The sequence below is a fragment of the Salvelinus sp. IW2-2015 genome, linkage group LG35 (assembly GCF_002910315.2).
Source record: "Salvelinus sp. IW2-2015 linkage group LG35, ASM291031v2, whole genome shotgun sequence".
NCBI lineage: Eukaryota > Metazoa > Chordata > Actinopteri > Salmoniformes > Salmonidae > Salvelinus > Salvelinus sp. IW2-2015.
In genome coordinates this window covers 9,196,238-9,220,735 of record NC_036874.1, presented here as the reverse complement: position 1 = coordinate 9,220,735, position 24,498 = coordinate 9,196,238, and the positions used below count along the sequence as shown (strand labels likewise).

The following is a 24,498-nucleotide window of genomic DNA, read 5'->3' as shown; positions in this document are numbered from 1 at the left end:
ACTTTTCGCACCAAAGTACGTTCATCTCTAGGAGACAGAACGCATCTCCTTCCTGAGTGGTATGACGGCTGTGTGGTCCCATGGTGCTCATACTTGCGTACTATTGTTTGTATAGATAAACATGGTACCTTCAGGCATTTGGAAATTGCTCCCAAGGTTGAATCAGACTTGTAGAGGTCTTACAATTTAGATTTCTTTTGATTTTCCCACGATGTCAAGCAAAGAGGCACTGAGTATGAAGGTAGGCCTTGATACATCCACAGGTACACCTCCWATTGACTCAAATGATGCCAATTAGCCTATCAGAAGCTTCTAAAGCCATAATATCATTTACTGGAATTTTCCAAGCTGTTTAAAGGCACAGTCAACTTAGCGTATGTAAACTTCTGACCCACTGGATTTGTGATACAGTGAATTATAAGTGAAATAATCTGTCTGTAAACAATTGTTGGAAAAATGACTTGTGTCATGCATGAAGTAGATGTCCTAACCGACTTGCAAAAACTATAGTTTGTTAACAAGAAATTTGTGGAATGGTTGAAAAACGAGTTTTAATGACTCCAACCTAAGTGTATGTAAACTTCCGACTTCAACTGTAGGTTGTAATATTGCTTTTTTTCTGGCTTCCCCAGTGATTATACCCATGCACCACTACTGCGGTCTTCCCTAAAAACGTACTACTGCTCCTCTGATGAAAGACAGACCTATGACCAAGTAGCTTGGCATGAAAATGGGTTGGCTTTCGAACTTTCTATTTGCCAACACATAGTTTCCGGCTTTTCACTGACAGCAAATGTTGCGCAGCATACTAGGCCTAGCTTCTTTCATTTTAACAGAGGCAAAATATTGCCGCAGTGCTTAGTTCCTAACATTCTTGCAGCCATTGATATAGCATGGTGAAATATTAATTACAAAAAAATAAGATGCACAATGCATGTGTGACAATTAAGTATGCCTACCTGCATCCGATGGCCGATAACTGAAATAGCCATCATAATATAGCCTTCAACAATGATAAGTAATTATAGGATTAATGACGCATTGCTCCCACAATCCATTTGCTCCATGTTCACTTCATACCTTTTAGGGCTGAKCCCATTAAGTCGACTGGTCGATTGTTTGGTCGATAGGCTGTTGGTCGACCAATATTTATTTTTAGTCGAGCAGTGGAAAATATTTGTAAAAATATGTATGGCACATGAGACACCAGTCTGATTCACGTCTGTCTGAGTGGACTAATCCATTGCAGAGGCCATAGGYATGGCACACCAGTATCACCAGTTATACATTTACCATTAATTCCCACTATTTCTAATCTACAATGTTTGTTTGGTTAAGGTAATTTCTGTTAATGCATTCAATATATTATTACTACAGTCTTACCATCATCCTTGTAGGAGTGGACACATTGTTTGCAGAGCACACAACCTAGGCTACACTGATTTATTTCATTCCATTTACAAGTTGTCAATTTATTCATTGTCTTTTGTTTGTACTGTAGCGCTCCTGTCAATCTTGACTAAGGACACACACCTGATTACGCATAGAAGTAAGCCTATAGGCTACCTGGCTTGCACGCAAATGCAGGCCTATAAATGTGCCCCTTTGGGGATCTAATACTATTTCTCAAAGTAATTTTTTCTTRGCCTCAAACGGCAAGTAAACGAAGTCTGTTTTTACATCCATTGAGAATGACAATAGTTCCTCAATGTAGCCTATTTGAAAAATCTTTCCAGCTCTATCCCTTTAGATAAACATTCAGAAAGGGGGAAAAAATGTCATGCCCTGATCCGGTGGAAATATCATAAAATAGGCCTACCTGATTACTTCTTATCCCGCAAATATCCTACAGTTGTGTCTCTCCAGCGCTCACTGGCACAGGAAACTGAGAGCCCAGAATATTTTATGCAATGTTACTAGTTCGCTAGCAGGAGCTTTGGGCCGGACCAAGCTAATAGTTGACAATGTTTCAAGTTCCTTGCAAACAGGCCATGCCATGTTAATTGTTTACAAGGACAGGGAGCGCAGCATATTGTAGCCTCAATTACCTAGATAGCTAGCTGGCTAACTGAGCAATCTTCTCTACATTGATTTGATGCAGTCAAGTAGGACTGAGTGATATGGCCAAAATATCATACCACGGTATTTTTATTTTATTTTTTAATTGGACGGTATGATGATATTTTATGTTTTTGAATAATATGTATTATTTGGTGTATGTCCATCATCCATTTRGTATGATATGTTACAAATTTGTTGTGGCTAACGTTAGTTAAGTGGCTAGGGGCTAGAGTTAGGAGTCAAGGTTAGGGCAGGGTTAGCTAAAAGGGTTAAGGTTAGGGAAAGGGTTAGATAACATGCTAAGAAGTAACAACGCTGTTAATTAGCAAAAATTGTCCTTGAGATTCACACACAACCTTTGGGTTGCTAGATGTTAGGGGTCAAGGTTAGGAGTTAGGTTAGGGTTAGCTAAGAGGGTTAAGGTTTGAAGAAGGGTTCACTAACATGCTAAGTAGTTGCAAAGTAGCTAAAAAGTAGTTGCAAAATAGCACATTTTGCTAAAATGCTAAACATGTCCATGAGATTCGAACACACAACCTTTGCGTTGCAAGACATTCACGTTATACACCCACCCCGACCATACAAACCCTCCTTTTGTTTTTGCCTCAAGTAATCTTCCATCTAATGTAACCATAGCAAACGTAACATATCATTCAAATTTCAGTGTCCAGGATGGATTTACACTTACCATGTTATATCTAGTCTATGAGACCAGTGACATTTCACATTCAACAGGGTTTGGTTAGCYCTAGGATGCAAGAAAGGTCAGGCATCATAAACTGGTGTAGGCTGGTGTCATGTAAACTACTCAATATCGACAAATAACCCTGGTCTTGAGAAAAGGGAAGAAAAAAAATTGCTGCAAGGGATTCCTAAGCTAACTAAGTAGAAGTATAAGGCTCCCCTTGAAATATGGAGCATCTGAATTGAAAGAGAACGTATTGCTACTCCTGTTCTGCCTGGACCAGATCAGAAAATCGATTTATTTGCAGTGGACAGCTGGAAAAATCCTAGGCCTACATTTTTCTTGGACGATCACTAAAATCAGGGACATGCTCTGAGCTGTGGTTTTGGCAACAAGATACAGAAGATAATTGATAGCCATCAAACAATGGAGGGACCATGTTAAAGGGAACTCTGTGAAAAAATAATTTAGCCACAGGTTCAATCAAAAATCAGTCATTTCCAGTGGTTGGTCAAAACTTAACAGAATTTTAAAAACTGTTAGGCCAATGCTACATTATCATTCACATAATGTGTAGGCCGTCATTGTAAATAAGAATTTGTTGTTAACGGACTTGACTAGTTAAATAAATAAAAATCTGGATTTTTACACCTCTAGCAGTATGATACACAGTGGTTTAAATTGTGCGAGTCTACTTTTGATTATATTTTGAGCACATACTGTGACCTGACCCAAGCTAGGCCTATCTCCCACTCAGCAATACCACAACTTTGGAAGCCAAGTTTCAGCCCACTGTGTGTGTGTGTGTGTGTGTTAATATGAGAAAGTGTTATTTTAAGTCCCAACCACAAGTTTTTTGGGGGGTTATCTGTACTTCACTATTTATATTTTTGAAGACTTTTTACTTTTACTTCACTACATTCCTAAAGAAAATAATGTACTTTTTACTCTATACATGTCTTCCGACACCCAAAAGTAAATTGAATGGCTAGCAGGACAGGAAAATTGTCAAATTCATGCACTTATCAAGAGAACATCCCTGGTCCTCCCCATTGCCTCTGATCTGGCAGACTCAGTGTTGGAGTATGCTCCTGGCTATCCTTAAATAAATGTGTGTTTTTTTAAWGCCAATTGTGCTGTCTGGTTTGCTAAAATAGGGAATTTGAAATGACTTACTAAGTATATTTCAGCAATTACATTTACTTTTGATACTTAAGTATATTTCAAACCAAATACTTTTAGAGACTTTTACTCAAGCAGTATTTTAATTGCGGGACTTTCACTTGAGTAGTTTTCTTTAGAGATATCTTTACTTTTACTCAAGTATGACAATTTGGTACTTCTTCCACCACTGCCGACCACATCCTCTCATCACTGCAGAAAAACAATTCTGCTTTAGTAGGTAAATAGCTTATTATATTACTCAGGGGTTGGAACCATTTTCAAAGAACATAAAAAAAGAACAAACCATTTTTAGGAACGGAAACAAAAGTGATATCTAGTGTTCCAGAACAGAACCATTATTTTCAAATCTTAAGAACAAGTTGTTTTTCTTTGTTCCAGAAAAATTACACATTTCTAGTGCATCATTCTGTAATAATTCATGTAATAATTCATGTAATATCCTAAACACATTCCGATTCACTTCATGTCCCCTCCATCCCCACATCACAGGAGGCATAATAATGGCCGGAACGAAGCAAATGGAATATCAAACACATGGAAACCATGCGTTTGATGTATTTGATACCATTCCACTCCAGCCATTACCACAAGCCTGCACTTATCTGACCAATCAAACATGTAAACAAATATCTTACCCGTTCCACAGAAAGCTGCTCTCTGAAAATTGGTGGAGTAAATGTAAAAACAATGTTGATTTCAAAGGTTAAAAAATGAAGGAAAACTTTCGACGTGTGCCAATGGGGATTTGCGCTCCATAATACAGTTGAAAATCAGTGTTCATGTTATGAGTGTGGACAAAGTGAAAGTGCCAGTCTTCTCATTGGAAGTGCTTTTAAATCATTCATATAAATTCAATCTTGAAGGCTGTGCACAATTAATTATACACTGAACAAAAAATAAACGCAACATGTAAAGTTTTGGTCCCATGTTTCATGAGCTGAAATGATCCCAGAAATGTTCCATACACACAAAAATATTATTTAGCGCAAATTGTGCACACATTTATTTACATCCCTGTTAGTGAGCATTTCTCCTTTGCCAAGATAATCAATTCACCTGACAGGTGTGGCATATTAAAGGCCTCCCGGGTGGCGCAGTGGTCTAGGGCACTGCATCGCAGCGCTAGCTGTGCCACCAGAGACTCTGGGTTCGCGCCCAGGCTCTGTCGCAGCCGGCCGCGACCGGGAGGTCCGTGGGGCGACGCACAATTGGCCTAGCGTCGTCCGGGTTAGGGAGGGTTTGGCCGGTAGGGATATCCTTGTCTCATCGCGCACCAGCGACTCCTGTGGCGGGCCGGGCACAGTGCGCGCTAACCAAGGTAGCCAGGGGAACGGTGTTTCCTCCGACACATTGGTGCGGCTGGCTTCCGGGTTGGAGGCACGCTGTGTTAAGAAGCAGTGCAGCTTGGTTGGGTTGTGTTTCGGAGGACGCATGGCTTTCGTACGGGAGTTGTAGCGATGAGACAAGATAGTAATTAGTAACAATTGGATACCACAAAAACAGTTCTGCAAGGTGAACAGACACTAAACAGAAAATAAACACCCACAACCAAAATGGGGAAAACAGGGTACCTAAGTATGCCAGGCCAAACACAGAAATACAATAACATAGAAAAAAGAACATAGACTACCCACCCCAACTCACGCCCTGACCAACCTAACACAAAGACATAAAAAAGGAACTAAGGTTAGAACGTGACAGCATTAAGCTTAGCAAAGTTCAATAGCAATGATAGGTTTGTCGACACAGAAGGTATCCCAAATGTGAACATCCTGGACCAACCAAGAGCTTGGTGAGTGAAAGTATATGCAGCAAATTTTGGGGGGGTAAATACAGAATCCTCTGCTCTCCAATACCTTTCAATAGACATAATTTAACTATTAGTTTGTCGTTTTTTTTAACCTTGAGTCACAGGAGTGGACATCAGATGAAATAAATAMTTCTTCACAGCTGGGAAGTGAGACAGGTTAAATGTGCCAAGAAAGTGCTGCCCACAAAACATGGCTTGAAAAAGAGCTTAACTGGAAAGAACCATGTTCATTGCTGGCAAATTAACAATACCACAATGAAAAGGCTCACAATGAATAACATAGTTGATTGAGATTTTGGACAATAACAAGTACGAGCCTCATCTACAGTAGGTCCAGAAATTAGCTGATCAAAAGATATTGATGCAACTGCAGTCACAGTGGGGACTATCCATTKATAAGGCTACACAGTTGACTTGCAGATATGATAAGAAGGCTAGAGCAGGGACGGGCAACTCCAGTCCTCAGGGGCCAAAGTGGTTGTCTCACTCCCCCCCCAATCCCTAGCAAACACATCTGATTAAACTAATTGCAGTCTAAACTAAAAGATCATTCATTGATTATTGGAGTCAGTTGTGTTAGCTGGGGCAAAAATGTGACACCAATCAGGCCACAAAGGACTGGAGTTGGTGTCACATTAGAGTGTAAGCCACTAGAGTGTAAGCCATTTATTTATTTCACCTTTATTTAACCGGGTAGGCAAGTTGAGAACAAGTTCTCATTTACAATTGCGACCTGGCCAAGATAAAGCAAAGCAGTTCGACACATACAACAACACAGAGTTACACATGGAGTAAAACAAACATACAGTCAATAATACAGTAGAAAAATAAGTCTATATACAATGTGAGCAAGTGAGGTGAGGGCAAAAAAAAGGCCATGCTGGCAAAGTAAATACAATATAGCAAGTAAAAAAGTAAAACACTGGAATGGGTAAAACTGCCACAGTCAGCTTAAAATCAAAAGATGCATAGAAATAAGGGATAGACCTAAATAAGCTGTTTCCATTAACTTGTCCAGTGATTTTATTGTTGTTGACATTTAGAAAGTTTGCATAGAAATTGCAACAACTGCCTTTGTTTCTACTGAACTGTCTTGTGAGAAAAACAGCAGGCCGTAATGATGTCAACCCCCTGCCCCCAAAAAATGTAAACATTTGCAAAAACCTTGAGTGCCGAATAAAAAAAAATGAAAGTGGTTCAACTGTTTCCATAATCCATTTAGGGAAATTACGCGTTAATAAATGTGACAGTTTGTATGCCTTCCCACCTACAGTATGTTTCATGTCTCAGGTAGCCCGCAAAGGCCAGCGTGTATAGAATGGAAGAATTTACTCATATTTGCCATATTCCAATAATTCTCATGTGCCAACGTATCGCCATGGTCTGTGCCATTGTGCAGCTTGCACTCCTGTAGAGCTGAAATAATTGGGTTGTGAAACTTGCATCCAGCCAACCAGAAAAGCAAGGCGAAACAATTCAGGCATTCTTGAAAGTCAAGACAATCCTTGTTCTGCAAATAAACATTTGTATTTTTGCAAGCAGTAGACTTTTAGAATTAAAATGTGTAGTGGAGCTTTATAGTTATGCGTGACATCACGTGCCCAGAGTACCTTAAATTATTCGGCAATAATCATTTATTCTGAAAAACTGTTTTCATCATAATTCCTCACAATAAAGAAAGTTTGACAAAAGACAAATCCACACATTCAATGGATAAAAAATATGTTGTCGATCTTTAGAACATTTCTTCAATAGCTGCTGTTTCTATTACACTTCGCAATGTTTTTTTTGCGACATTGCTTTTATTGAATAAACCTGGGTCAATGGAAACCTGCCTAATGAGCAGCAATAAGCTAAATACAAAAATGCTGTGAGTTTAGCAATGTGATAGTCTCAGTCTGCAAGACCTAGGCTACACTTGAATGCAATTTGTAGGCCTATTTAGGGGTTTGTAGCCTTGACTTTCAGGGAAAACAAGTCAAACGAACAACCTTGCAACACAGTCAATGAGGAAATGGGTGAATGCATCATTTCCTTCATGAGGCCATCTGTTGGCCTCTATATTAGACAACTGACAACACTATCGTAATGAAGACAACGGAATACAAAGCTGAGAAGTCTTAATGAGGAAAAGCCTTGTCTTGTGATGAACTGCTTACAAAACCAATGTGTTCAGACAACAATGGCACCAATTTAATTTGGAAACTGTTCTTAACCACAGGAATTGGTCCCGACTTTCCCAAATGTGGAATGGCAACATATGGTAAATGTCAAGCACTCAAGATTGTTGTTTGAAAGATGTCGCAAACGGATCACTTTAATCTCCAAATTCAGTTTACGCAAAGCATTCAAGCAATGTTTTCCAACAGAACAGAACATCTTTGTAAGAACGCCTGAAACCTAGACATTGTTGTCCCATACTAACTCCCTGTCTCTTCATATTAAGGTCCCATCTTCAATTTCATAAATGAGTTAGTGAGGACTTGGCCTAGGATATTTTTAAACAATAGTATTCAATCTGATGGAGGTTTATCCCCTCCTAGTAGTCACCTATCCAGAATTCAGCTAAATAGCGCAGATATTTACCATGAGCTGACAACACAGAAGTTACTTAATTTGCTCTGAATGGTGAATTGACACTTGCGATGAAATTCAGACAAGACCTATACTTTCACCTGACCGTTTGCATTGTCAATGTGTGTGTGAACAGTGGTTTTTGGATTGCAAGTGGTCGTATGGTCGAGGTTGCTGAACCAATGTGCATAACATGTACACTTCGTGGAAGATCAAATCTAAGGATGCATCCACTATGCTAACCATCTAGCCAACCATGCATCCCTCTTCGCGTTTTGAAATCCGTATGCAAATATGACTTACCTTTATAATGCTGCTCCTGCGTGGTATTCCAGATTTGGAATCCAATCCGACAGAGGAGTTGTTGGCTGTTTCAAGCACTGGGCTGTCAGGTAACGTTACGGCGACAGATTCTGATCCAACCATGTCTGCCGGTATCCCACAGTCCCCATTGAAGACAGATACTTCGCACTGCGTCTTCCCGTCTGTTTTATCACTGGTAAAGGCCACCAAATCCCCAGTATTCGATGGAGATGAGCCGTCGTTCTCTCCAAACTCCGCCATAGGCACTCCACGCAAAGACAGACCAAGCGTAGCTGTCAAGCTGCAATGTAGGTGTTTCACTTGCAACGCTGTTGTATTTATCCAATGTCCTGGCTTGCTAGCTAGCTACCTCGTTATAACATCTGCACAAAAACGTTCCGTATCATCTTTCGGTCCATATTTGACTCGTACCTAATGTCGCGTGCTCCATGGATTGTGCTCTGTAAAACAAAACGCATCATTAACAAGAGACACTGAATATCAATAGATTCAACTGTTCAATGTTAGACATTATCATCTGAAATTGCATGCACACAATATGTCTAATTATGTGACTAACGTTAGCTAATTACATACAAACAGTGCAATTGCATTCAATGGACTTTTCAATTGGCAAAGCTGTCGGTATAACATTTCAAAATGATGTTTCATAATGGATGCATTAGCTAGCGTTCGCTACATCGTCTCATTTGAAATGATGATGTCTGGTTAAGGCATTCGATAGTTAGCAGCCTAGCTAAGCTTCGTTAGTCAACAAGTTAGCCATGTTTACAATCGTCAAGGATAGACGTGCCTGGTTTGTTAGCTGCTGTGTATATCTAGACTAGAGCTAATTTAGGTATAGCTAGTTAACGTAGTCAGAGATCCTTACTCTGTCATGTTACGTTAACTGACAAATTAGCCCACATTTCATAAACTTGCCAAAAGTTAGCTAACATTAACTAACCTGGCAAGCTAACACTACATCCAAAAATGTTCTAACTAACCCTCATGTATCTGTGCTACAGCCACCCATGGCAACATAATTTCGTGTTATCACACTTGCCTTGCTTGATAAAGTATTGTAGGAAGAGAACAAAGTTCCATTCTGCTGTGCTATCCAGCTGCAACGACGCGACTACTYTTCAGTCCCTGCATCACCACCAGTTGCTGCATTAGCTAACTTGCAATTTAGCTAGCTTGTTAACAAGTAGTCACCGACTAAACCCAACTGTCAATACATTTGCTATCTAAATAAAATGTATCTAGCGAGCTAACCGTTTAGAAAAAGTCGAAAAGTGAACAAATTACTTGTAACAGGCAGTAACGACAACGAACCTTCTTTCAATCAAACCTTTCTCATAGAAAAAGGTAATCGATCAAAACCGGTTCTCTATAATTACACTAGATGACTGGTAAGGGCACTGTTTTGAAGCCACCGCGTCTACGTCCTGGCACGCACCCAACACAATAAAAACAAAATAATTTTGGAAGCTATAGAAATGCAATTATTAATGTCCCGCGTTTATTCTATTACAGACACCTTCATGCATACTTTAAATATATATTATGTGAGTTAAACATACTTTATATATATATATATATATATTTTTTAAAATGTATTTAAAGTATGATTTTTGAAAGTATTAATGTTACTGTACCCACTACCACAACAAATACTTATGCATGTAATTTTGTCCTTGACACGTTTAAATGAAATACAGTAGAAATCCATTCATTCCTATGGCGGACTCCCTATTCTGGGGAGTGCCAATATGGCCGACCGGTAGCTTCATGGTCCCTCATTGGCCAATACGTAGGATATACAATCCCGGGTTTATATACCGTGGATTCGGAAAGTATTGAGATCCCTCCCCTTTTTCCATATTTTGTAACGTTACAGCCTTATTCTAAAATGTATWAAAAAAAATATTTTTTATTTTTTTTACATCAATCTACACACAGTACCCCATAATGACAAGATTAAAACATGTTTGTAGAAATGTGTGCAAATTTATTAAAAACAAAAACAGAAATACCTTATTTACATAAGTATTCAGACCCTTTGCTATGAGACTCGAAAATTGAGGTGCATCCTGTTTCCATTGATCATCCTTGAGATGTTTTRACAACTTGATTGGAGTCGACCTGTGGTAAATTCAATTGATTGGACATTTTGGAAAGACACACAACTGTCTATATAAGGTCTCACAATTGACAGTGCGTTTCAGAGCAAAAACCAAACCATGACGACAAAGGAATTGGCCGTAGAGCTCCGAGACAGGGTGGTGTCGAGGCACGTATCTGGGGAAGGGTACCAAAAAATGTCTGCAGCATTGAAGGTCCCCAAGAACACAGTGGCCTCCATCATTCTGAACCAACAAGACTCTTCCTAGAGCTGGCCGCCCGGCCATACTGAGCAGTCAAGGAAGAAGGGCCTAGGTCAGGGAGMTGAACAAGAACCCGATGGTCACTCTGGCAGAGCTCGAGAGTTCTTCTGTGGAGATGGGACAACCTTCCAGAAGGACAACCATCTCTGCAGCACTCCACCTTTATCATAGAGTGGTCAGACAGAAGTCCCTGCTCAGTAGACAAAAGTCCCTGCTCATGGCTCACATCAACAACATTATCCCAGAAACCCTAGACCAACTCCATTTTGCTCTTTCACACCTGGAAAAAAGGAACACCTATGTGAGAATGCTATTCATTGACTACATCTCAGCGTTCAACACCATTGTGCCCTCATAACTCATCACTAAGCTAAGGACCCTGGGACTAAACCTCCCTCTGCAACTGGATCCTGGACTTCCTGACGGGCCGCCCCAGGTGGTAAGGGTAGGTAACAACACATCCGTCACGCTGATTCTCGACACGGAGGCGTGCTCAGTCCCCTCCTGTACTTCCTGTTCACTCATGACTGTGTGGCCAGGCACGACTCCAACACCATCATTAAGTTTGTCGATGACACAACAGTGGCCTGATCACCAACAATGACGAGACAGCCTATAAGGAGGTCAAAGACCTGGCCGTGTGGTGTCAGGACAACAACCTCGAGAGCATGCTGACTGGTTGCATCACTGCCTGGTATGGCAACTGCTCGGCCTCCGACCGCAAGGCACTACAGAGGGTAGTGTGTACGGCCCGGTACATCACTGGGGCTAAGCTTCCTGCCATCCAGGACCTCTATACCAGGCGGTGTCAGAGGAAGGCCCTAAAAATTGTCAAAGGCTCCAGCCACCCTTGTCATAGATTGTTCTCTCTGCTACTGCACGGCAAGCGGTACTGCTCAGACCAAGGTGCATCAAAAGTCGTGCTATAAATTCTCAGACAACACAAAGATTCCTTGATGCCCTTCCAGACTCCTTCTGCCTACCCAAGGACGTCAGAGGACAAAAATCTGTTAACCACCTAACTGAGGAACTCAATTTAACCTTGCGCAATACCCTAGATGCAGTTGCACCCATAAAAACTAAAAACATTTGTCATAAGAAACTAGCTCCCTGGTATACAGAAAATACCCGAGCTCTGAAGCAAGCTTCRAGAAAATTGGAACGGAAATGGCGCCACACCAAACTGGAAGTCTTCCGACTAGCTTGGAAAGACAGTACCGTGCAGTATCGAAGAGCACTCACTGCTGCTCGATCATCCTACTTTTCCAACTTAATTGAGGAAAATAAGAACAATCCAACATTTCTTTTTGATACTGTTTCAAAGCTAACTAAAAAGCAGCATTCCCCAAGTGAGGATGGCTTTCATTTCAGCAGTAATAAATTCATGAACTTCTTTGAGGAAAAGATCATGATCATTAGAAAGCAAATTACGGACTCCTCTTTAAATCTGCGTATTCCTCCAACGCTTAGCTGTCCTGAGTCTGCACAACTCTGCCAGGACCTAGGATCAAGAGAGACACTTAAGTGTTTTAGTACTATATCTCTTGACACAATGATGAAAATAATCATGGCCTCTAAACCTTCAAGCTGCATACTGGATCCTATTCCAACTAAACTACTGAAAGAGCTGCTTCCTGTGCTTGGCCCTCCTATGTTGAACATAATAAACGGCTCTCTATCCACCGGATGTGTACCAAACTCTCTAAAAGTGGCAGTAATAAAGCCTCTCRTGAAAAAGCCAAACCTTGACCCAGAAAATATAAAAAACTATCGGCCTATATCGAATCTTCCATTCCTCTCAAAAAATATTGAAAAAGCTGTTGCGCAGCAACTCACTGCCTTCCTGAAGACAAACAATGTATACGAAATGCTTCAGTCTGGTTTTAGACCCCATCATAGCACTGAGACTGCACTTGTGAAGGTGGTAAATGACCTTTTAATGGCGTCAGACCGAGGCTCTGCATCTGTCCTCGTGCTACTAGACCTTAGTGCCTGTCTCTTATACACATCTAGATGTGTATAAGAGACAGTCATAGCACTGAGACTGCACTTGTGAAGGTGGTAAATGACCTTTTAATGGCGTCAGACCGAGGCTCTGCATCTGTCCTCGTGCTACTAGACCTTAGTGCTGCCTTTGATACCATCGATCACCACATTCTTTTGGAGAGACTGGAAACCCAAATTGGTCTACACGGACAAGTTCTGGCCTGGTTTAGATCTTATCTGTCGGAAAGATATCAGTTTGTCTCTGTGAATGGTTTGTCCTCTGACAAATCAACTGTACATTTCGGTGTTTCTCAAGGTTCCGTTTTAGGACCACTATTGTTTTCACTATACACCGGACGTGCTACCTGTCCCAGACCTGCTGTTTTCAACTCTCTAGAGACCGCAGGAGCGGTAGAGATACTCTTAATGATCGGCTATGAAAAGCCAACTGACATTTACTCCTGATTATTATTTGACCATGCTGGTCATTTATGAACATTTGAACATCTTGGCCATGTTCTGTTATAATCTCCACCCGGCACAGCCAGAAGAGGACTGGCCACCCCTCATAGTCTGGTTCCTCTCTAGGTTTCTTCCTAGGTTTTGGCCTTTCTAGGGAGTTTTTCCTAGCCACCGTGCTTCTACACCTGCATTGCTTGCTGTTTGGGGTTTTAGGCTGGGTTTCTGTACAGCACTTCGAGATATTAGCTGATGTACGAAGGGCTATATAAAATAAACTTGATTTGATTTACTGGAGCTCTAAGTCTAGGTCAAAGAGGCTTCTAAACAGCTTCTACCCCCAAGCCTTAAGACTCTTGAACATCTAATCAAATGGCTGTCTGAAAACACAACCATTGACGAATTTCCGGTCAAGGGTGGTCCATTTAAAAATCATTCTTTCCTCCCTCGCCCCTTGCCCTGCAAGTGTATACTCGTCAGACGTCATGATACGTCATCAGAAGTGTCCACTTAATTTGAGGGCTGAGGGGATAGGGTGTGTCTTTTAAGTGTTTGGATCGCAGTCAGTGTTTCTTCCGACACATTGGTGCGGCTGGCTTCCGGGTTAAGCAAGCAGTATGTCAAGAAGCAGTGCTGCTTGGCAGGGTCGTGTTTCGGGGGACGCATGGCTCTCGACCTTCACCTCTCCCGAGTCCGTACCTTGGCTGCATTCCAAACACTTAAAAGACACACCCTATCCCCTCAGCCCTCAAATTAAGTGTGGACACTTCTGATGACGTATCATAACGTCTGACGAGTATACACTTTCAGGGCAAGGGGCGAGGGAGGAAGGAATCATTTTTAAATGGGCCACCCTTGCCCGGAAATTCTTCACTCGTTCATCCCGCGATTTGTGTTTTCAGCCATTGGTAGCTTGTGGGTGCTTTATATGCGTTACAGTCAATTATGAGTGCATGTCTACTTATATTAGCTATGTAATTATTCATATACGCCTCCTGTATGATAGCTTGCAAATTAATTAGCTAACAAACGTTAGCCTGCCTTGATACTTCTGCCAAGCTACTTTCCAAAAGCTAACCAAACAAAAACATCATTACGTTTATGAGACGTGTTTGTGCATTAGTAGCACAATTTCTAATTGATTTACTTTCGTTTTTTCTTACACTTGTATATTGACTCCATATTGACGTTGAGGTTTTAAGTTTTGGCGGACTTTTCTTAGTGGATGAACAAGTGGATGAACAATCATCGCGAATTGAGTTATGGGGCGTTTCAGGCCCCGAAGTGAACATAATTGAAAAACGAGGGCTGAGGGGCTTACGTTGCAAACTTCCCTTGCTTGGCTAATCATTTGGACCGACGACAAATATGGCCACGGGGATTCTCCCAAGGGCATAAGGCGAGGGTAAGTGGACGAGGGTGTGTCTTTTATGAGCCCTTGTCCCAAGGTACTCTGTACCGGAGTTGCAGCGATGGGACAAGACTGTAACTACCAATTGGATATCATTAATTTGGGGAGAAAAAGGTGTATTATTTATATATATATATATCAATGCTTCAATTTAAAAACAACCCCAAGTGTATTTTGAATTAATATACTAAATTACAATTACAACAAATTGAAGTACAGTTTTAATTGGTGTGTTTAAATTTAAATATAGTGAACATATAATGTAGTAATACTTGACTGAAAAACAATTAATTTAAAGTACACTTCTAATAAGTGTATTGAAGGTTGACGATAGTKTATTTATAGTATATTAAAAGCTTGAAAAAACTATTAATTTAAAGTACACTTTTAATAAGTGTGTTAGTGTAATGATATTATATTTATAGTATAATAAGATAAGAAAAATACATCTCGTATTTGAAGTATATTATTACAAAATGTTGTATATTTAAGTATACTTGTAATATATAAATMTTTCGCTTGGGATGTTAATCAGCTAATATTAAAATCTTGGATTTAATTCAGTGCTCTTGGATTTAATTCAAGATGCTGGATTGTGTCAATCCAAATGATTTCCTGGATAAAAATATAGCATTTTACGGTCTGAAAAATGTAAATCTGAGACTTTATCAATATGCTGTATTTATGTCAATTGTCAACAGATCATAACTTGTAGAAGACTAAATGTTTCTTCAATAGCATAGCCTATCCAGGTTTTGAAACAGATAACAGRATAATTAATTGTTTTTCTTGTAGCAGCTCTTATTCTCTTTGGCTATTCAAAAAGGATCCTTACAGTTTACGTTCTAATATTTTAGTCAAAGTTAATCATGTCTGAGTTTATGTGCAGGAGGGTATGCATTGCTGAAGTTTATATWGCCTACACATGAGACATGAACATAAACAGTTAAATTGAACCTTTTTTTAATCAAATTCTAGACAATAAATATACTGCAGAATACCTTACCTCTATATCAGTGTGCCAGTTCCACCTTGTGTTGCCTTCTCAGTGTTCTTATTAGAAGTCATGTGTCTTTTTTCTGATTAAGGATCAGTTCACATAAATCAATTGTTAAAAATACATATTGATCAGTTCCAGGATGTTGTAAGGGACAGTAGAAGGGACGGTGTACACTAACTGTTCAAAAGCAAAAAAGAATTGTCCATTAAAATAATATCCGGGATGCTGGCCTTCTAGGCAGAGTTCCTCTTTCCAGTGTCTGTGTTCTTTTGCCCATCTTAATCTTTTCTTTTTATTGGCCAGTCTGAGATATGGCTTTCTCTTTGCAACTCTGCCTAGAAGGCCAGCATCCCGGAGTCGCCTCTTCACTGTTGACGTTGAGACTGGTGTTTTGCGAGTACTATTTAATGAAGCTGCCAGTTGAGGATTTGTGAGGCGTCTGCTTCTCAAACTAGACACACTAATGTACTTGTCCTCTTGCTCAGTTGTGCACCGGAGCCTCCCACTCCTCTTTCTATTCTGGTTAAAGCCAGTTTGCGCTGTTCTGTGAAGGGAGTAGTACATAGCATTGTACGAGATCTTCAGTTTCTTGGCAATTTCTCGCATGGAATAGCCATTTCTCAGAACAAGAATAGACTGACGAGTTTCATAGTCTAAAGAAGGCCCGTTTTATTGCTTCTTTAATCAGGACAGCAGTTTTCAGCTGTGCTAACATAATTCCAAAAGGGTTTTCTAATGATGAATTTGCCTTTTAAAATGATAAACTTGGATTAGCTAACACAACGTACCATTGGAACACAAGAGTGATGGTTGCTGATAATGGGCCTCTGTACGCCTATGTAGATATTCAATAAAAAATCAGCCATTTCCAGCTACAATAGTCATTTACAAAATTCACAGTGTCTACACTGTATTTCTGATCAATTTTATGTTATTTTAATGGACAAAAAAATGTGCTTTTCTTTCAAAAACAAGGACATTTCTAAGTGACCCCAAACTTTTGAACGGTAGTGTATATCAAGCCTGCAGACGGTCATGTTATTCTGATACAGAATTTACAGAATTTACTGTTGTACAACAGAGGCATCTGGTGGTGACGCTGACTATCTGATAGTGAGTTGTAACAGAGTCCATGAATTAACACATTAACACAGAGTCCATGAATTAATCTTCATGATCATTTAATGTGATTGAGGAAAATAATAAGGGTTATATATTTCTGTCATGTGCAAACATTTAATGTTGATAGAGCAAATGGTGAGCAGCATGAATCAACTTAAAGTTAAATGTGTTGAGGTATTACAGTTCTGTATAACCATATTACTGTGTAGTTAATTAGCAGAAATAAAATTATCAAAATGTTCACTGTTACTGTAACTGATGGAAARATTGCTTATCAAAATGTAGAGGATATTCTTATTCAACATCCATGCAAATCAAAAATTGATTTTCTTTGGTGAAATGGGTATGAAGACATTGAAACCAATGAAAGGGAACAAAATACATTGCAACGCTTCAAACTAACATTAGTTACTATAGATTAGACACCTTATGTTACCCCCAGAATAAGAATCATGTTTTATCTGTACCTTAGACCTACAGTGATTATTAAAATATTATTAGTGATAGTTAGTATTTTTAAAATCAACTGACTTTACCAGAAGTACAGTAGATAGATCAACCAGGTTTTATGTTTTTTTCTTCTTCTCATAGACAAGGAAACAACAGAGGAATCATTCAAAGTTATCTCTCAGTGGACCATTTTGGAGAGGTCTGGTGGTTTCACTTCTTTGCTATTGGGATGATTTTGGAGGTGCACAGGCAGAGGGCGGGACACCAGGCGTACACCAAAGGATTACTGCACCCGGCCTGTTTTTTCATGGCGGCACAATTGACATACTTGTTTATGTAAGGACAGGGATTGGCTGAAATGACACATAAGAAGAAACATTGGCAGTCAATTCATTGTATATTGACAGTTTACATTTGGGGATTATTGTACATTGAACCTTGTGAACATGTTTTTGAAATCTATCACTAACATTGCTGAGTCATATTGGTAAGATTTTAGACCACATGCATTTTCATCATGTCTGATYCTTACTGCAAAGCTTGTTTTCGCAGGAGTTGGGGCAGTCAGCACATGTAGCTCCTTCCTTGTATGGAGCCACTCCTCTGTAGTTTCCCCTGTTAACCAAAGTATTGAAATGATCGCTGGATGATGCCTACCTTTCACTATCAGTTACAGTAAATAGGGTGAAATTGTACACAGGTGTTAGGTGCATTTTGGGTGTGATTGGTGCAACATACGCTCTGTAATACTGGCATCCATAGAAGTAGACTGAGCCAGGACACAGGGCCACACCACAGCCAACCTTGTATGAACTGTTCCAAACCACCTATATGGAAGGAAACACAGTTTAGTGTTATCAGAGTTTCATTGGCGAATAACTATAATGACACTTGTCGGTAACTACACACCACTCTGACTACCATACAGCATAGCAAATCAAATCAAATGTTACTTGTCGCATACACATACAGTATTTAGCAGATGCTATTTCGGGTGTAGCACAATGGTTCATAACAATATACACTGAGTATACAAAATGTTAAGAACTAAGAACACCGGCTCTTTCCATGACATAGACTGACCAGGTGAATCCAGGTGAAAGCTATGATCTCTTATTTATGTCACTTGTTAAATCCACTTCAATCAGTGTAGAAGAAGGAGAGGAGACCGGTTAAAGAAAGATTTTTAAGCCTTGAGAGAATTGAGACCTGGATTGTGTATGTGTGCCATTCAGAGGGTGAATGGCCTAGACAAAAGATTTAAGTGCCTTTTGAATGGGTTTATGGTAGTAGGTGCCAGGTGCACCACTTTGTGTGGAGACAACTCAATATTAGGAAGGTGTTCCTAATGTTTGGTATACTCAGTGTATGTACAATACAATGACGGAAATTGCTACCAAAAGAAATGTCAATAAGTTAGTAATCTATTTTGTAAGTATATATTCCTTTGGTGTCAATAGGTATATGTGATTAAATATCCCGGAAAATATACATGACAGAATAGGAACTGTAGTGTTGGTGTGTGTTTCCTATCTGACCCTAATTAGTGGTGGACATGTAAAATGTATAAAAATAGTCCATTGCGGGTCCTTTTGTACCTAAAGGTCCAGTGTTAAGACTGTTTAGTGTTGTTGCTGTGCACTCTGTTTTAAGGCAACCATTTTAGGGACCATGCTATCTTTAGCAACTGTTTTGGGTGTGGTCGAATCTGTTCAAAAGGTATGTTTATTTCCATATTGGTGTTTGTTTATTCAAATTTGACAGCATGTGTATTACTTTGAAAGTTAGGCCACTGCAGTTGTCTTTGATGTGTTTGGAGAGATGTTCATGGGGGTCCAAGCAGTATATTGAAACTGCCCTCTTTTAAGGTGACTGTAAGTTAATACATTTTGTATTTCTAAAATAGTTACTGTTTGTGTAGATATAGTGGCTAACTGCTCTTTTCTTTCATGCAGAAGTTGTTTGTCACTGTTTTCGGTTGTGAACATGGTCAGTTGTCACTGGAAGCACTGTAGATATTTAGAAAATGATACAGCCATCCAGGGAAAGGAACTGAGGTGTGTTTTTGCATTGTTTTACTGTACATTTTTTAAACAAGCAAACTTTTAGCTGATTCATTAAACTTCTTGTTCTTTTTTTTTTTTTATATCTGCCTCAGACTGATTCTCTATAAATGGGCCTATAAAACCTGTAATTTGATCAGATGTTACATAGTGCATTCGGAAAGTGTTCAGACCCCTTGACTTTTCCCACATTTTGTTACGTTACAGCCTTATTCTAAAATGTATAAAATAAATTTTTCCCTCATCAATCTACACACAATACCCCATAATGGCAAATTATTAGCAACTTTATAAAATAAGAAACTGATGTGACCTTTACATAGGTATTCAGACCCTTTACTCAGTACTTTGTTGAAGCACCTTTGGAAGCGATTACAGCCTCAAGTCTTCTTGGGTATGACGCTACAAGCTTGGCACACCTGTATTTGGGGAGGTTCTCCCAATCTTCTCTGCAGATCCTCTCAAGCTCTTTGAGGTTGGAAGGGGAGCGTTGCTGCACAGCTATTTTCAGGTCTCTTCAGAGATGTTCGACCGGGTTCAAGTGCGGGCTCTGGCTGGGCCACTCAAGGACATTCAGAGACTTGTCCCGAAGCCACTCCTGCGTTATCTTGGCTGTGTGGTTTTCATTAAGGATCCCCCTGTACTTTGCACCGTTCATCTTTGCCTCGATCCTGACTAGTCTCCTAGTCTCKTAGTCCCTGCCACTGAAAAACACCCCCACAGCATGATGCTGACACCACCATCATGCTTCACTGTAGGGATGGTGCCAGATTTCCTCCAGATGTGACGCTTAGCATTCAGGCCAAAGAGTTCAATCTTGGTTTCATCAGACCAGAGAATCTTGTTTCTCATGACCTGAGAGTCTTTGGATGCCTTTTGGCAAACTCATAGCGGGCTGTCATGTGCCTTTTATTGAGGAGTGGCTTTCATCTGGCCACTCTACCATAAAGGCCTAATTGGTGGAGTGCTGCAGAGATGGGAGAACCTTCCAGAAGGACAACCATCTCCACAGAGGAACTCTGGAGCTCTGTCAGATTGAACATCGGGTTCTTGGTCACCTCTCTGACCAAGACCCTTCTCTGGGRGGACAGCTCTAGGAAGGGCCTTGGTGATTTCAAACTTCTTCCATTTAAGAATGATGGAGAACACTGTGTTCTTGGGGACCTTCAATGCCGCAGACATTTTTTGGTATCCTTCCCCAGATCTGTGCCTCGACACAATCCTGTCTCAGAGCTTTACAGACAATTCCTTCGACCTCATGGCTTGGGTTTTGCTCTGACATTCACTGTCAACTGTGGGACCTTATATAGACAGGTGTTTGCCTTTCCAAATCATGTCCAATCAATTGAATTTACCARAGGTGGACTCCAATCAAGTTGTAGAAACATCTCATGGATGATCAATGGACCGGGTTCAAGTGCGGAGGATGCACCTCAATTTTRGAGTCTCATAGCAAAGGGTCTGAATACTTATGTAAATAAGGTATTTCTGTTTTTTGTTTTTAATCACTTAGTCATTATGGGGTATTGTGTGTAGATTGGTGAGGAAATTGTTTTATTTCATCCATTTTAGAAGGTTGTAACGTAACAATGTGGAAAAAGGCAATGAGTCTGAATACTATCTGAAGGCACTTCATGTCATAATGTATCTGCACATAAGATGAATGTTACCTGTGTGTAGTGGCCGATGGATTTACCATTGATAGATCCATTGGGATAGGAGTAATCTATGACCTCACTGTGCCAGGCTGTAACTATTTCAGTCCAATTCTTAGAATTGGAGGACATGAACAGGTTCTCACCCATTTCGTAGTCTGTTCAGAAGTAAAGCATGCATGGAAAAGTTTACTAAATAGGTGTGTAACAGTGGAATCAAACTGGAACAGTTGACTAAAATGTCTTTGAATGCAGGATTTAAGATGTCAACAAATGTAAGCTACCATAGAGAGTCACTGGTGATAAGAAATCATCACATTCAAAATATATTTGAGCTTAAGATCACGCTCACATTGATACCATTGCAGCCAATGTCTTGAGTTGCATGAATCAATAAAATATATTTGTCTTAGTTTGCTCTACAGCAAGGGAAAAACAGGAGATGTCAAGGAGAGACAAAGGGGAAAACGTACCGCCAAGCATGCGACTGCTGGGTGGGCCATGAGCCATGGAGCAGGTGTCAACCCAAGCCTGAGCACTGGCCGCTGCCTCCTCGCTCCAGTTCTGCAAATCAAATACTAACAGTTCTAGAATAAAGCCATCCACAAGACTGACATCCACATACTAGTGTTCAAGGAGTATTTTGTTGCCACTGTATTTTCTCTACCTGTACAAAGACGAACCATATAAGGCTGCTCTATGAATTACATATCAGGGATTCTATTCTTTATGATGGATTTTGGGGGATACTATGTTGGAAACATTGATTCTGAGGTTTGTTACTGATGGAAAGTATATGAATCATGAAAATGTACCATCTTGAGCATGTCTCTAGCAGTTGGTGTAACCGCTCTCCGGAAGGCATTGTGCTGGTTAAGGATCTCAGCCTGAACTGCTGTGCTGTCTGGGCAAATTTCTATACATATACACACACACACACACAKACACACATTATATTGTGGGATTATATGCACATTACTTACTCCACATGTAAATACTTCACTAAACCATTATACAAAGCAACTATTTACTCCTAATGTCTTTGCCAACATCTGGACAATGAGTCCCAAATCAATCCACTTTCTTTTGTAAAAACAATACGTGATGAATTAAACATTGTGTGTGATGACTAAATCCAGTTTAATTCATTTATAATCATGTTGGTAGAGGATAGTGAAAGTCTACACACCGTTTGCAAAGTCTTCACATCAAATTGAAAGGGATTACATTTTTTCCTACAGTACAGATCTACACAATCTACTCTACCTTTTTGAAGTAAAAGAAAGGTATAGATAATGTAAACACACAACAACAAAAAACAAAGATGTTTTGTTTTTGTGTGTGTCTTCACACTCCAGAGTTAATACTTGGTGGAGCAGCCATTACAGATGTAAATCATTTAGAATCATATTCTACCAACTTTGCACATCTCCTAGGGCAGCATATGCCAATTTGTTTGTCAAAATTGCTCAAGCGCAGTAAATTTGGTTGGGAATTATTGACGGAAAGCATATTTAAACCTCTTTTCAAGCAAATTTATGTCAGGACTGAGTCCAGACCACTCGGCAACACAGCACCTTGGTAATCCATTCAGGTGTGTCTTTGACATAACATTATGTATAATTGTCTCACTGAAAAATAGAACTCTATCCCAGGATTTTCAGAAGACTGAGGAGGGTTATTTTTGTCAATGTTTACCTGGGCTTTGCGGCTTTCATATTTATTTTTGAAATTGACACACTCCCCAGTCCCTGCCGATGACAAGCAATACCTATAACATGATACTGCCACCATAATACTAACCCTGAGGTCGTTTTTTTTTCTCTGGAAAATTCTACCTATTTTAATGCCAAAGTCACACCCGAATGGCTTTCCAAAAGGTGTTTACTTGTTCCTGAATGGTCCAGTCTCAGTCCTGAATGAAATCTCCTTAAACTAGGTTTGAATATTGCTGTCCATCAACGATTCCCAGCAGAAGTTACTGAGCTTTAGCAATTTTGACAAAACAATGAARACATGTTGCCCTAAGAGTTGTGCGAAGTTGGTAGAATCTTATTCAAAATGATTCAATGCTGTAATGGCTGCCAAAGGTGCTTCAACCAAGTATGAACTCTGTTGGCTGCCAAATGTTCTATAATTGTCTTTTACTTTTAAAATCTGGAGTAGGTTGTGTAATCCCTTTTTAAATGTTCAGGCAGCAAAATGTGGAGACTGTGCAACGAGTGTGTACACTTTCACTGGGCACTGTGTTAAAATGTTCGAAAGGAATTGTACTTACTTGACTGTGGACACAGCAGTAGGAGATGGCTCAAGGGAAAGAATGAAAAGCTTTCAGAGTAAGACCTTTCATAAATACTTTAACGTGTAATTGGTTTCATGTCTAATGTACTGTTTCAGATGACATATGTTATTTTAAGTAATTAGTAGGAGTACTTACCACATTGCACACAGAGTACACTTCATGCAGTGTCAGGATGCAAACCAATAACGCAAACATTGTGCCTGAAATCCAGGAGAGAGAGACTGCACCTATCTAGAATAAGAATCCACATGATCAGTATGGAGTGCATTGCCTTAGTTTGCCTGTTGTCAGAACCTTTGCACAACTGTATGCTAGTATCTATTGCATTTTTGTTACTGCATTTTAACATCAACTTTTGTCTTTTCCCACTCACATATTCACATTGATAGCCATAAGCAAAAATGGTACTAAACAATAKAAATAGGCAATCCTTTGAGAATCAAGAGATTAGCCTTTGCACATCACGGAGACTGATGAACTCACATTTTAACTTGCATGTTCTCGAATAGTAATGCTGTAAAGATCTGTACTTCTTGCAGAGCGAAGAGGCTTACCTGCTCATGGGTCTTCAAGGAGGTTGAGTGGCGCTTGGTGCTGTTCTTTTTCCTTTTATATAGCCAACGCTGGGCTGTATTCGTGACTGTGGTAGGCTCACCTTTTCTTTCACTACTAATGATGCAGAGGCTGTCAATATTACACAATAAATGCAGAACAACAATACATCCAGAAACCAGCATTGAGAAGCTGACAGAAGTAAATATGAATTTGTAAGCGCATGGGGTGTAGTTTCTCCACTGCAAACCTCTACAAAGAAAGGAGAAGCGCTCTGTAAATACTAGTGTAAATAAAAGAACAATTATGGATGGCGTTGACTGCATATGGAATAGAACGCCAATTCTGAAAGTAGGGACCACACAATGGCAAATAGTCTTCCTTGAGTTTGTTCTAGCTTGGCAGGTTTGTCATTCAGATTAATTAGCCTTTAAAGACTTTGCCTTTGGGGCCTGTCCAGCCAATGTGTCTGGGCCACAATAATGACTGT

General features: G+C 39.9%; 2 protein-coding genes across 4 annotated transcripts in view; both read right to left on the bottom strand.

The window, feature by feature from the left end:
* The window catches only part of LOC111958911 (inactive phospholipase C-like protein 2), a 58,881-nt gene extending 48,848 nt beyond the window's left edge, over positions 1-10,033 (bottom strand). For 2 of the 3 annotated variants that reach the window (XM_070437268.1, XM_070437269.1), the window contains exons 1-2: positions 9,685-10,001; positions 8,619-9,079 (exon numbers count right to left, since the gene is read on the bottom strand). In XM_070437268.1, coding sequence (XP_070293369.1) covers positions 8,619-8,879 — 261 coding nt within the window. In that variant the 5' untranslated portion in view covers positions 8,880-9,079; positions 9,685-10,001. Of the gene's footprint in view, positions 1-8,618; positions 9,080-9,684 lie in introns of all 3 variants that reach the window. The other variant, XM_023980254.2, reaches the window with a different exon arrangement.
* Positions 10,034-17,028: 6,995 nt separating this feature from the next.
* On the bottom strand, positions 17,029-24,101 carry LOC111958548 (cysteine-rich venom protein ophanin). The gene is made up of 8 exons (XM_070437388.1): positions 24,011-24,101; positions 23,588-23,687; positions 21,970-22,070; positions 21,628-21,718; positions 21,170-21,312; positions 18,175-18,263; positions 17,969-18,051; positions 17,029-17,789 (listed from the first exon to the last, which is right to left on the bottom strand). Exons 2-8 carry the CDS (start codon positions 23,649-23,651, stop codon positions 17,647-17,649), a joined length of 714 nt encoding a protein of 237 aa, XP_070293489.1. The 5' UTR covers positions 23,652-23,687; positions 24,011-24,101; the 3' UTR covers positions 17,029-17,646.
* Between the last annotated feature and the right edge of the window lie 397 nt (positions 24,102-24,498).